The 12,634-nt window shown below is 36.5% G+C and overlaps 1 protein-coding gene and 1 pseudogene across 1 annotated transcript in view; one reads left to right on the top strand and one right to left on the bottom strand.

Moving 5' to 3' along the window:
* Nucleotides 1-12,634, bottom strand: part of COL5A2 (collagen type V alpha 2 chain) — a 204,978-nt gene that overhangs the window by 75,942 nt on the left and 116,402 nt on the right. The window contains 3 exon segments of the mRNA XM_020993591.2: nucleotides 146-256; nucleotides 9,900-9,953; nucleotides 12,235-12,267. Coding sequence (XP_020849250.1) covers nucleotides 146-256; nucleotides 9,900-9,953; nucleotides 12,235-12,267 — 198 coding nt within the window.
* On the top strand, nucleotides 876-1,911 carry LOC110213251 (large ribosomal subunit protein P1 pseudogene; annotated as a pseudogene).

Raw genomic sequence — 12,634 nt, 5'->3', positions numbered from 1 at the left:
CTCCATTAAAGCAAATGCCTGTCAAGAACCAAGGATCATCCCCATACTGTGATGAGCTATCATAGTAAGAAAAACTCTAATAAACAAAGTAATGAATAAAAGATATGCTTTAAAATGGCTAGTCTTTCACATAAATACAACATACCCTGCTGATGCCATCTGGCCCTGGGTGGGATGGATGTCCTGGGGGTCCAGGATTACCAGGTTGGCCAGGAATTCCAGGTTCTCCATCAATTCCCTGTGGACCACGTGCACCCTAGAAAAGAAGAGAGGGAAAATAATAGTTTCCCAGACTTTAATGGAGATCAGTTTTCTTCATGGAGAGTATGTGGGTATTGGTAGATATTTATAGAAATAGATTGTCATTCATACAGTTTGCTAGTTAGACAATTCTTCCGCTGTCACCAAAGTCAGCATTTCACTTGGCTTTTGCTATTGGAGGAACAATTTGCTATTAAGTTCATTTATTGGAAAGATTTTAAATATTCAACAAATAGATTGATAATCATTTATTAAGTGCTTACTATGTGCCAGGCACATGCCAGGGAATGCAAAGAAAAAGAAAAAAACAGTCCATGATGTTAAAGGGTTTACATTATAATGGGAAAGAGAAATATACATTTTTTGGTGTATATGTAAGATAGATACAAAGGCGATACATGGTAGCTTTAAAGGAGAAAGTCCTAGCAACTTGGAGAACTGGGAAAATACTCCTGCAGAATTTAAGGCTTGAACTGAGTCTTGACGAAAGTCTGAGATCCTAAAAGGATGAAATGAGGAAGGTTAGCATCTGAGCATGTAGAACAACCAATATAAAGGTATAGAGATGGCAGATGAAACATTGTATGTATATATGACACAGCAAGCAGACCAGAATGGAAGAACAGCAGAGCATGTGGAGAAGAGTAATATGTAGTAATTTTGGAAAGATAGAAAGGTCCAAGTTGTGAAGAATTTTATATAAACAGAGGATTTAATTTTATTATAGACATAATACAGAGACAATATTATAATCTCAGTGATCATTACACTGGTAGCGTTTTTAGCTCCCTGTACTCATCTCTTCATCCATCTTATGGATGTTAATATTATCTTTTTACTTCATTATATAATTCATTCAAGTTTGAAAACTGGTTCTAGAGAGCTGAATTGTCATATTCAGGCCATAGGCCAATGTTTGTTTGTTTGTTTTTCTATCTGTTGCTATTTGCTACCCTTGACTCTGAGACTGTGCAGGGAAGAATGTCTCACAGATTCCAGCCCAAAGCCATGATGAGATTATAAAGACTCTCCCTTCTTTTCTTTCTTCTTTGCCACATTAATTGATTATTAATCTCAAAACTATAGATTTGGAAACAGAAACAACAAATGACACATTATCTTCCCACTGATTATTGCTCTAGAGTCTCTGAAATTTAAAATAAAAGAGAGAGAAACTGATGCTCTTCAGTTGTCTGTAAGATGCTTGGTTCTTCTTCGGAAGCTAAGGCTGCATTGAAGGTGAACCCTCACTTCATCCAGTGACTAGCACCACTACAAACAAGTCTTTCCTAATCCTTCTGCTAAAATGGCCATGAGCTTGCTTGCACCTACTCTGCCTTCATCCTTCACGACAATGAGGTTACAGTCATGGAGTATAAAATCAATGCCCTCATTAAAGCAGCAGGTGTAAATGTTGAACCATCCTCACCTGGATTACTTGCAAAGGCCCTGTCCAATGTCAACATTGCAAGTCTCATTTGCAATGTAGGAGTTGGTGGACCTGCCCCAGCAGCTGGTGGTGCTGCCCCTGCTGGAGGGGCAGCTCCTGCTAGCACAGCTGCCCCAGCTGAGAAGAAGAAGAAAGAGGAAGCAAAAAAAGAAGAATGAGAGGAGTCTGATGATGACATGGTCTTTGGTCTGTTTGACTAAATATTTTTGTAACATTAAATAAAAAGCTTAACTCAAAAAAAAAAGAGAAACTGATGAGTTTATGTCAGAGATAAGACTGTATATGCGGGAGGGGGGGCCGAACAGAGACCTAGAAAGTCACTTAGGGATGGGATTTTTCATAGAGCAATTTAGGATTTTATGACATTGTGGAAGTACTCAATAAACAAGCAAAGGCAATGACACAGTCTTTCCTCTAGCCTGCAAGAAAATTATAGTTACTGTGTCTTTAGTCCAAAATTATTTATCTGAGACTTAGTCATTGTTACCTATATCTTTCAATACTCTCCACTAATACCATAAATGTTGTTCACAAACTGTCTTTAATTTGTGCTGTCACGCCATGTAATCAGGGAGGCAGTATAGCATAGTGGCTAAAAAGCCAGCCTTGAAGCCAAGGAAATCTGGATTCAAATGACACTGGGCAAGTTATTTCACCTATCAGCATTTGAGATAACTCTCCAACACTGTAAATTGCGAAGATGTCACCTTTCATTGGTAGGAGTTTCACTATCTCAGTAAAATCACTATCTCAGTCTCAATCCCTATCTCTTCCATATAAATATCCATCTAGAGAGCATTTGCTACTAAATGATGGGAAATTTATGGGAAAAACTGATTACCTATTTAGCTTCCAAAAATTAGCTTCTCTAACCCAATACAACAACCTTAAAAATCCTCTACCAAATGTGGTACAATTTTGCTATTCAAAATATTTACTTAACATAATTAACTGATTCTCTTTTGCAAGTCATTTGCTTCACTATACAATGTCTAGGATAGTCTTCTTAATCTGCTCAATTCCTATCTCCATGCAATTCATTCTCTCAACTAAATTCATTTATATTTTATTATATTCTCATCTTATTCCTAACCAGAATTTGACTAGCCCAGTGATCAGTAGAGGGAAAGCACAATGACACAAAGCCTAGTCTAGCCTTTTAGAGGAGAGGGCAATCATAACTGTGCCAAATTCCACATTTTAGTGACACAGAAATATCCCTGTACACACCTCTCATAAGTACGTTCTGCATTTTCATTTTCAGTCTTAAAAATCTTAAATCTTAGCTTTTACTAGTAAGGGTCAAACAAGTTGCTTAAAACAATACAAATTGTATGACAAAGGAAAAGAGAATAGTTAGAAGGTAATTGATAGTTCAAAGAAAAAAAAGCAGAGGGGGGAGCCTCCTGATGTAAGACAAGACAACACATAGAACAGTCAAAGAGATAGCATTGTATAAATTGATTAGTTGGCATATTGTTGGAGAGAAGAAAACTCATCAAGAAGTGGAAGTAATAAAAGTAGATGGTTCAAGTCTTATGGTATTAAAATGGTTGAATAAGACCTAAGTAGAATAAGAATGCTTTAAGACCCACTAATGCTACCAAACTTACATAATAAATCAATTTGCATCTCATAGCTGACTTTAGAATTTGGATAAGAAATCTATTTTATCTGTGCTAAATAAAAATTCAGATTATTGAATTAATTAAACTAGCTAGTCCCTGTCTAATAGAAAAGATAACATAGTTTGAGAAACCCATACTTATATTTGGAAAACATTCAACTTCCTGGGAAGCAAAACTCTCCTTGCCAGCAAACTGACAAGTCAATGAAGTATCTTCTTTATATGTAAACGTTCACCTTGATACTTAAGTTGCCAGGTGCAAATCTATACAGTCAAAATCAAGTAAAATTTCATATAATTACTAAGGGAAGGGGGAGGATCCAACTTATCCCCTTAAATGACTGAACTTTTGGACATAAAAAATTAGTCTACAATTGTCATCACAAAGATATACACATATATGTATGTTTTATATATATATGTATGTATGTATGTATGTATGTATATATATATGTATATATATATATATATCCTTTAGTATTCTTTGTATATAGTTATTTGTATGTTGTCTCCCTCATTAGATTATGACTTCCTCAGAGCACTTTTCATTGTATCCCCAACAATTACTGCAGTGCTTGACACATAGCAGATGCTTAATAAAGGCTTATTGACTGGCTAACTGATTATATCATCTGCTGTATACTATTACTTAGCAATGATTATATATTATAATATACAGAAATTAAAATAAAATATGCAACCCCTGCTCCCAAGGAAGTTTTGCCTTACAAGACAAAAAACAGCCACAAGCCTAGAAATACAGTACTAGATGTTTTTTCTCTATCATACAAGTGGAGGGAAATTTGGGAAGCTATAGAAACAGGTATTAATCCTTCCCTATTCCATTATTTGGGAGAGCCATTTCCTGGAAGATTGATCTATAAATATCATACTTTGTGAATATATCCGATTTAAAGTTTTTGTCATGCCAAGCCTTGTTCCAAAAATATAGGCTACCAGATGTACAGAACTGGGATTTTGAAAATAAAGAAAAATAAAGAAAAAATTTTCCTAAATGAGAAAGTGAATATTCTAAAATTATCCTGGACTGAACCCAGTAAATAAATAAATAAATATGTACAATAATAACCAAAAAAGAGGTTACTTAATATATCCATGGAGTGTCTCAACTATAAACTTTGGAAGTATATTGGATGGTCCTGAAGACCAATTTTTATAAAAGTTCCAAAGTCAACTAATGGGCAGACTAGAAACTAGAAATTTTATATTCATATTCTTAAAGCAGATAAATAATTGTTCATTTCTATTTATATGTATCCACTTTAATTAAATGCAATGCCACAAGGCACACCTATATACCCTACTGTTTCCCTAGTACTATTTAATGCAAAGTAATAAAAGGAATATCCCAATATTGCCACTAGATGGCAACCTTTAAACACCCGTAGTTGACATACTAGCTCAGTTGTATATGTGTGAATGGGACCGTAGAATCAACTAGAGCTGACAACTGATAAATAGAATCATAAAATTTTCAATTGTAATTTTAAATATAATATAATATAATCTCAACTTGTAGATAAGGGGATTGTGTCTCAGAGAGATGAAGTTACTTGACTAAGACCAAGCAGAATTGGTCTTCAGAATCTTCAGAATCAGCCAGTGCAAGCACTGTTACGACTCCCCGCCAGTGATACAAGGTAAATGGTAACCATAGCTGGCAAATATAATTTATAACAGGAAAAGTGGAGGAATCTGGGAACTTGGGACTATGAGCAGTACTTAATTTGACACATATAAGGTACACACACATACACACACACACACACACACACACACACACACACACAAACCCCTTTTTGCAGTCTGAGGGAAGATGCATTTTCAAACCTGCTTTACTACTTTAGGATTTCTCCACATGCCTCATAAACTCATCACTGGGATAACCTCCATACTCACACTTCATCACTACCCTCTTCTCCTCTGATTAGAGGGCAGAGGCATGCACTCCAAAAGCTCCGTTTAAGGAAGGATTCAGCACAGACATCTCCTCATTTCCCACCTGGTTGCCCTATTTGGGGACTTCATTGACTTCTCTATCATGCCTCCCCTTTATACCTTCTTTTTGTGCGTTGTTTTCACCCATTAGACTGTGATTTCTTTGAGGGCAAGAGATGTCTTTCTTTTTTGTACTGCATGTAGTAAGTACTTAATAAATGTTTGTTGACTATCTGGCATATTAAACAGAGTTTCACAAGCAGAGTTATTGGTTATAACATCAGCAGCAAGGTGGCACAGTGGATAAGAGTGCTGAGACTGGAGTTAGGAGCATAACTAAGTTCAAATCCAGACTCAGAAACTTACTAGCTGTGTGACCTTGGGTAAATCGCTTCGCCTCTGTCTGCCTCAGTTTCCTCAACTATAAAATGGAAAGCATAATAGCACCTAACTCACAGAGTTTTTGAGAGTATCAAATAAAATAATATGTATAAGGCATTTAGCACACTACCTGGTAGGCATTAACAAATATTTGACCCCTGCTCTTCCCCTTCCCTAGTCTTTGAAGACAAAAAATTAAGCAGTGTTGAGGAAGCTTCAGTCAGAGCAAAAACACTAAAATGTAATTTAATCAATTGCATCTCTTTTTTTCATTTCTTCCACTATTTAATATAATCCACTATTTAACATAATGTGGTGTCACCTCTTTCCTGAGTTCTCAGACTCTAATTCCCCTGTCGCCTTTTTTTCTTTAACATTTTGCATGGTATAGTAAACAGAATTAGCCTTAAATCCAAGACCTGGGGTCAAATTCTGACTCCAACACATACAGGCTGTATGACCCTAGGCAGATCACTTTACCTCTCAGTATTCTAGGCTTCTCTATCAGACTCTAAATTGCAGAGAAAGTGCTGACCCACTTTGGTAGAAGCAGTTTTTCACCTCCTAATTCCCTGTACCAGTGAAATCACAGCTACAGTTCTTTTTCCTATCCTGACATTTCACTTGTGGAAGTGGAGGAACTTATGGGTTATGACCAGTAAACCCAGGGAGAACCACACTTCCCAACCAATCTCCTTGCAAATTTCACTCAAACTTGGGCCCCAAGAGAATGCTGGTTATTGTTGGAGTCAACATATTTAAGGAAAGTCAACTGAAGCCTCACATTCACAGTTACAAAACCCTACTCCACATGAACACACGCTTCCTAATCAACTGAAACCTTCTTCTCTAGAAAGAACATGAGCACACTCTACCTAAGTGGACTTACCCAGCCTGGTCCCTGACAATAGCAGGGTCTATGTGGATCTAAGGGAAAACCAAGAACCAAGAAGCATTTCTATTAGGTTGCAGAACAATAGACCAGATAAATATGGGTAGTGTGGTACAAGATATTCTAGACCAACAGTTCTCAAAGTGTGATCCAGGGACAACTGAGAATCTCTATGACCCTTTCAGGGGTGTCTGTGAGGTCAAAACTACTTACATAAAAATTAGGTGCTTTTCAGATTGCACGCCGTCTTGGGGAGGGAGGTGGGAAGGGAGGTGGAGAAAAACTCAAAACTCAAAACTCAAAAGCTTATGGAAGTGATTGTTGATCATTCAAAATAAACTAATTTTAAAAATAAGGTGCTTTAATTTCTAGTAGGGTAAGTGCTGATGGATGTGACCCCCCAATAACAAAAGCTCTCTAGGTGGCCCTCAATAATTTTTATCACTATAAAGGGGTCCTTAGACCACAAAGTTTGAGAACCATTGTTCTATTTCATCGAGCAATGTTGCATGGGAACATTTGTGGTTCTGTGTGCTGTTGTTACTCTCTACCCTCAGACTGGGAATAGGATTGATACCTACACCATCTTGTTTCCTCTCACAAAAGTAAATCTGTTGGCCAGTGAGTGAATGATTCAAAAGGATCCTCCTCACAACATCACAGCTAAGAGCAGACATTCAGAGACAAAGTGTGCAGACATCTATATGGTGTGAGTGGAGGACTACTAGGTAGGTCTCCTTTCCCATCCTCAGACATTATTGCCTGTGCCCACGTTGCTATGATGTGGCTAGATGGCATGGAGTAGAGAACATGAGACTTCCAGTTAGGAAGATCTGAGTTCACACCCTGCTTCAGACACTGACTAGCTATACGACCCTGGACAAAGTACTTAACCTTTGCATTGCATCAGTTACCTCATCTATAAAATGGGGACAATACTACAACCTTCTCCATATGGTTGTTGTGAAGATAAAATGAAATATGTTCAAAGTGCTTTGAAAACCTTAAATGCTAGCCACCATCATCATCCTTATCTTCCTCCCACCAGAAACTTGGACTCTGCCCCTGAGAAGCCAGGCACAGATGGGTGAGCTTTCATCTCATCTCATCTGGCACCAGGCCACCATGCTGTTTCTCAGCCATCTTCACACCACGGCACCTATCAAGTCCTCCCCTTCTCTTTCCAATTCTCCCTTTATGTGCTGTCTTCCCCCATTAAGATATAAGCACTTCCTGAGGCAGGGACAGTTTTTGCTTGATTTTGATTACATCCCCAGCACTTAGGGCAGTGCCTAGTACATAGCAAACACTGAATAAATGCTTCTTCTACATACATTTCTGTCCTTGAACAAAATATGTCTCATTCATCTAGATAGTATGTCTAAAATTTCACTATTAATTCATTCCTTTGGGCTAATCATTTGGCTGTCCCTTCTATTATAGCTTACATAAAATGCAAAAAAATATTTCTAGGAGGACCACATTAAATCACTTTCTGGAAAGTGATTTGTCAAATCATTATTGCTCATTAATAGGAGAAACTTGGAATAGCATAAGTGTACTTGGAGAGTGTGTGAAGGTGTGTGTGAAGAGGAAGGAGGGAGGGAGGTACAGGAGAGAGTGGAAAGGTGTTGATAAGGGGGAAAGGATAAAAAAAAAGAAGAAATAAGGGTACTGAAGGTGATTTATTTTCTGGAATCATTACTGATGAGCAGAAGCCCTGATAAGAAAGGAAGGCAGAGTTTTGTTGGACATTATATACAAAATTCAATCTTTAAGTCCTCAGTTCTTGAACTAGGCAGATACAACCAGAGACTGAGGTATGGCAATCAGCTTCACCTTTCAAGATTTAATTTAGTAGCTGCAGGTAAATTTATCATACCAGTCTCTGGAGCAGGGTAGATGGATGGGCACTCTGGGTGCTAAGATGGGTAGTAGTGGGGGATTCGATGCTGGTGATAGATAATGAGTCAAAATGTTGAGACTGTGGTAAAACACTCTCAGGAAGGATAAGAGATGGAATGAGTTTTATTAGCTTCTGGGAATTGTCTTCATATGATTCATTCCTTTCCTTAGCTCAGTTCCCATACACACATATGCTTGAGGGTCAAAAATCAGTACAGTTTCAGACAATCCTCTAATGTACACACATCCTAGAGAAGATATGAAACTTTAAATGCATTCTGCTGAGTCATAGACATTCTATAATTTGATCTATAGAGAGGATATCATGAGAACATGAAAAGTCTGGTTGTTTGTAGTGAAGAAACAAGAAGAAAAGGAATCAATCAGACTCTCTAAGAACTGAAGAGCATTATACTGTTTATCAGCTGGGGCAATAGCTAACAAACTGATCTTTATTGTATTTATTCTCTGGCTTCAAATAAAGAGAATACAGCAGATCATTTTACCCTAAAAGCTTTATTTTTGTCACAGTAAGAACTCTTGAAAAAGAAAAAATAAATCCTCCCTTTAATAGCATCATAGTTTTTGACCTACTCAACAGTTAGGGTTACTAGGGAAATTACGAAATTTAGTTTATAACTGTACTTGAAGAACTTAAAAATCTAATTTTTTTCTTTTCTGTTTCCACCTTGCAATTAATCCTACAGAAGAGAAATATCACCTCTATGGGTCAGCATTATAACATAATCTTGGCAATACCCACTTCTAGAGAATTGTAACATCTGAAAGCAGCTCAATGTACTAATAATTTCCCTTATTGTGTTCTTTGTTATTTTGAAATGGGCTTTCAGGGATCCAGCACATAGCATTTATGTATATCTTATAAATGCCCATTTTATGCATAGGAAAAGGGGTTGGACTTGTGATTTCATTAGGGTGGGGGAACTCTTGGTGGGGAAACTCTGTTTACAATATAGATCAGTAACTTTCTACAAAGGAGAGAATCAGTGAGGTGAGAGACTGAGAGTTTAAATGATTTGTCTAAGGTCACACAACCAGTGACCATAATGCATAAACACCAAATAAATTATTGAAATTTAAGGCAGAAGGGGCAGCTAGGTGGCACAGTGGATAGAACACAGGCCCTGGAGTCAGAAGGACCTGAGTTCAAATCCAACCTCAGATACATGATACTAACTAGTTGTGTGACCCTAGGCAAGTCACTTAACCCTGATTACCTTGCCAAAAAAAATTTTAAGGCAGAACCATGTCTGCATAACCATTTCAAATAAGAGTAACTTGAAATATTTAATGGAATTGGACAGAGGACTAAAAATAAATGCCTTATTCAGAATCATTGAAAATGTTGCAGGCTTGCCTGTCATAGGGATATTTCTAAGAGGGCAAAGTCTTTAGTAACTTACAGGTCTTCCTTTGGGGCCACGTTCTCCTCTTGGTCCTTGAGATCCTGGAGGTCCCTAATTACAACATAAAAAAATTATGTGTTTTATGAAGGTCTAGATATTTTATACATCAATGCAAAGCTAAAAATTAAAACCATATTTGATGTAAGGAAAATGAAAGAAAAAACTGAAAAAAGAATACTTTTTTATTTACATAGTTTCAAAATATTGAAAATAAAACTATGTGTATGTGATGGTAGCCCATCATTTCTGAAGAATGTTCTAAATCTATTTTTCCTGGTCTATTAACATGGTCTGTTCATATAGCAATGCCCCTGGCAGAGACTTTAAAGCAGCAGCAGAGTCTATCATGTGCCGTGTTGATTAAATTGACAAATGAAAATTACTATTGTTGTTATAATTAAAAGTTATCAATGAAAAAATTCTCAGGACTAATCTGTTACTGTGCACATAATCACAAAATAAATAAAAACGACCCTAGAGATGAATATATAGTATAACTGTTAAATTGTGAGCATACAATTTGAGGTTTAAACCTCAAAAAATAGAGGAAATGGGGGCAGCTAGGTTGCTTAGTGGATACAGCAATGGCCCTGGAATCAGGAGGACCTGAGTTCAAATTTGACCTCAGACACTTGACACTTACTAACTGTGTGATCCTGGGCAAGTCATTTAATCCCGTTGCCTTGCCCCTCCCAAAGAAAAATTAGAGGAAATGAAAAGTGCAAACTCACAGTTGCTATCTGCTGTCTATCTGACATACACCAAAGCAGAGTTGTTCAAATTCCCAAAGAAAGCAATGGGAAATTAACAAAAGTATTTAGCCAACTGATGGCTTACAGATCTTCAAAAATTCTTTAAGTAGTTCATCACACCTTATCACTTACTTGTGGATGGATTAACCAATTTACTTTCCACTAATTGTAATTGCTATAGTTTCTTGTTCAAAAGTAGTGCAGGATCCATGCCTTCATTCATGTGGATATTCCCTCTAGCTCATAGCTTAGTAGGTAATTCCATTAATTTCTCCCCCAATCTCCCACTGCCAAATGAAACTACCTGTTGATGAGCATTTGTAAGCATACTTGGGCTGCTGCTCAGGGACAGACATGAAGCCATGGAACTTATACATCTAAGCAGGACCACCCCAAGCTTGTGCTCAGCTGGCATATATTCATTGACAACCCAAGAGCACCTTCACATTGGAAGGAGATTTCAGAAAAAGCCTTGGGTGTTCAAAATATTTCTAACAAACATAAAAAGTTTTCGGTTTCTCCTAAGTAGGGCAGGTATATGACTTTTATAGAAAGCAACAAAACTCATGGAAAATTTGATTTTCAGAAAAAATTCTTCCATCTTTACCTTTTTCTATAAAATACATACTTCAATTGAAGTTTGGAACCACTTGAGGAGAACAAATGTTTCACAATAAACCAGATCATGAACTCATTAAATTAAAAATCCAGTACTAGTTGAAACAGAGGTTTCAGAATGAATGGATTAGGACATGCTAGATGCATAATTTAAGAAAGCTAATTTACCTGGTTTCTCTGTCATGCTCTGTTTTGATGTGGTGTGGTATGGTGTGGTGTGGTGTGGTGTGGTGTGGTGTGGTGTGGTGTGTGGGTGTGTGCATGTGTGTGTTTATGTGCGTGTATGTTTTAAATCTTGACACCTATGGGACACAGATGATGACTTAAAGCTCAATTCAGAACTCTCTTGCCATGCTTAACTAAAAATGTGTTATTCTTAAACTCCTTTGTTCCCTAAGGCTACTACAGATCATGAACCAATTGGTAATCTCAATCAGAAACATCACAAAACAATACTGTGTTTTAAAATTTTGACCTTTAATTATCCTCTACAACTCCACTATCAGAACAGGATTGTTAACAATTAACAGATAGAGCGTGCCAATTGATGTAAGAATTTTTTAAAACTTTTTTTCTATAATTTTACTATAACATTTCCTATCTGTGCAAATACACTTTAAATTCAAAAATTACAAGCAGATATAATTTTATTTTGAAAGAAAAATTTAATCCTAATATCTCTAGTATATGCAAATGAGCTATATGTATCAACTGACACAGCTTGGTCCTTCAAAGTATAAATTATTACAAAATGGGCCTTTATTATATTTATTTTTGATGAAATTCTTTCTTGAAAAACTTTTTGGGAAATATTCAGACCAAGTTTAGGATGTTTTGTTTTTGTTTTTGCTTTAGATTTTTGGATGTTTTGTATCCAATTGCTTTGGATTTTACCATATTCTCCTGAATATATTTTTCAGTCACAATATTCTCAAAAAATATAAAATTACAGAAGTACTTACTGCTGGTCCTGGGCGACCTCGAATTCCAGTTACCTAAACAAATAAAATTATCAATGAAAGACAAGTTAGTTTTCTCCCTACAATTCTGAGAATAGAAATAATGTCCATTTGAAAAAATTAATATGGGCTAAACTAACCACCTTCCTAACAGACTATGGTCTAACAAAGATCTTGTCTAAATTATATCAACTATCAAAAAATAAGCTTGAATTCAAAATTTAACCCAATAGAAATATTATATGAACCTCTAGCACTTCATGACTCACCATAAGCATTTTATCAACATCTCCAGACAATGACAAGAACTCATTTGCTCATTTAATGTCTGTGAATACTAAAAAGAACACCTGAGCCATAAAAATCTAATTTATCATCCCTGTTTCTTGGGGCATGAACAAGT

The sequence above is a fragment of the Phascolarctos cinereus genome, unplaced genomic scaffold (assembly GCF_003287225.1).
Source record: "Phascolarctos cinereus isolate Bilbo 61053 unplaced genomic scaffold, phaCin_HiC Scaffold_726;HRSCAF=1367, whole genome shotgun sequence".
Lineage (NCBI taxonomy): Eukaryota > Metazoa > Chordata > Mammalia > Diprotodontia > Phascolarctidae > Phascolarctos > Phascolarctos cinereus.
The sequence above is the reverse complement of the archived record's forward strand: the minus strand, read 5'-3'. Positions and strand labels throughout refer to the sequence as shown.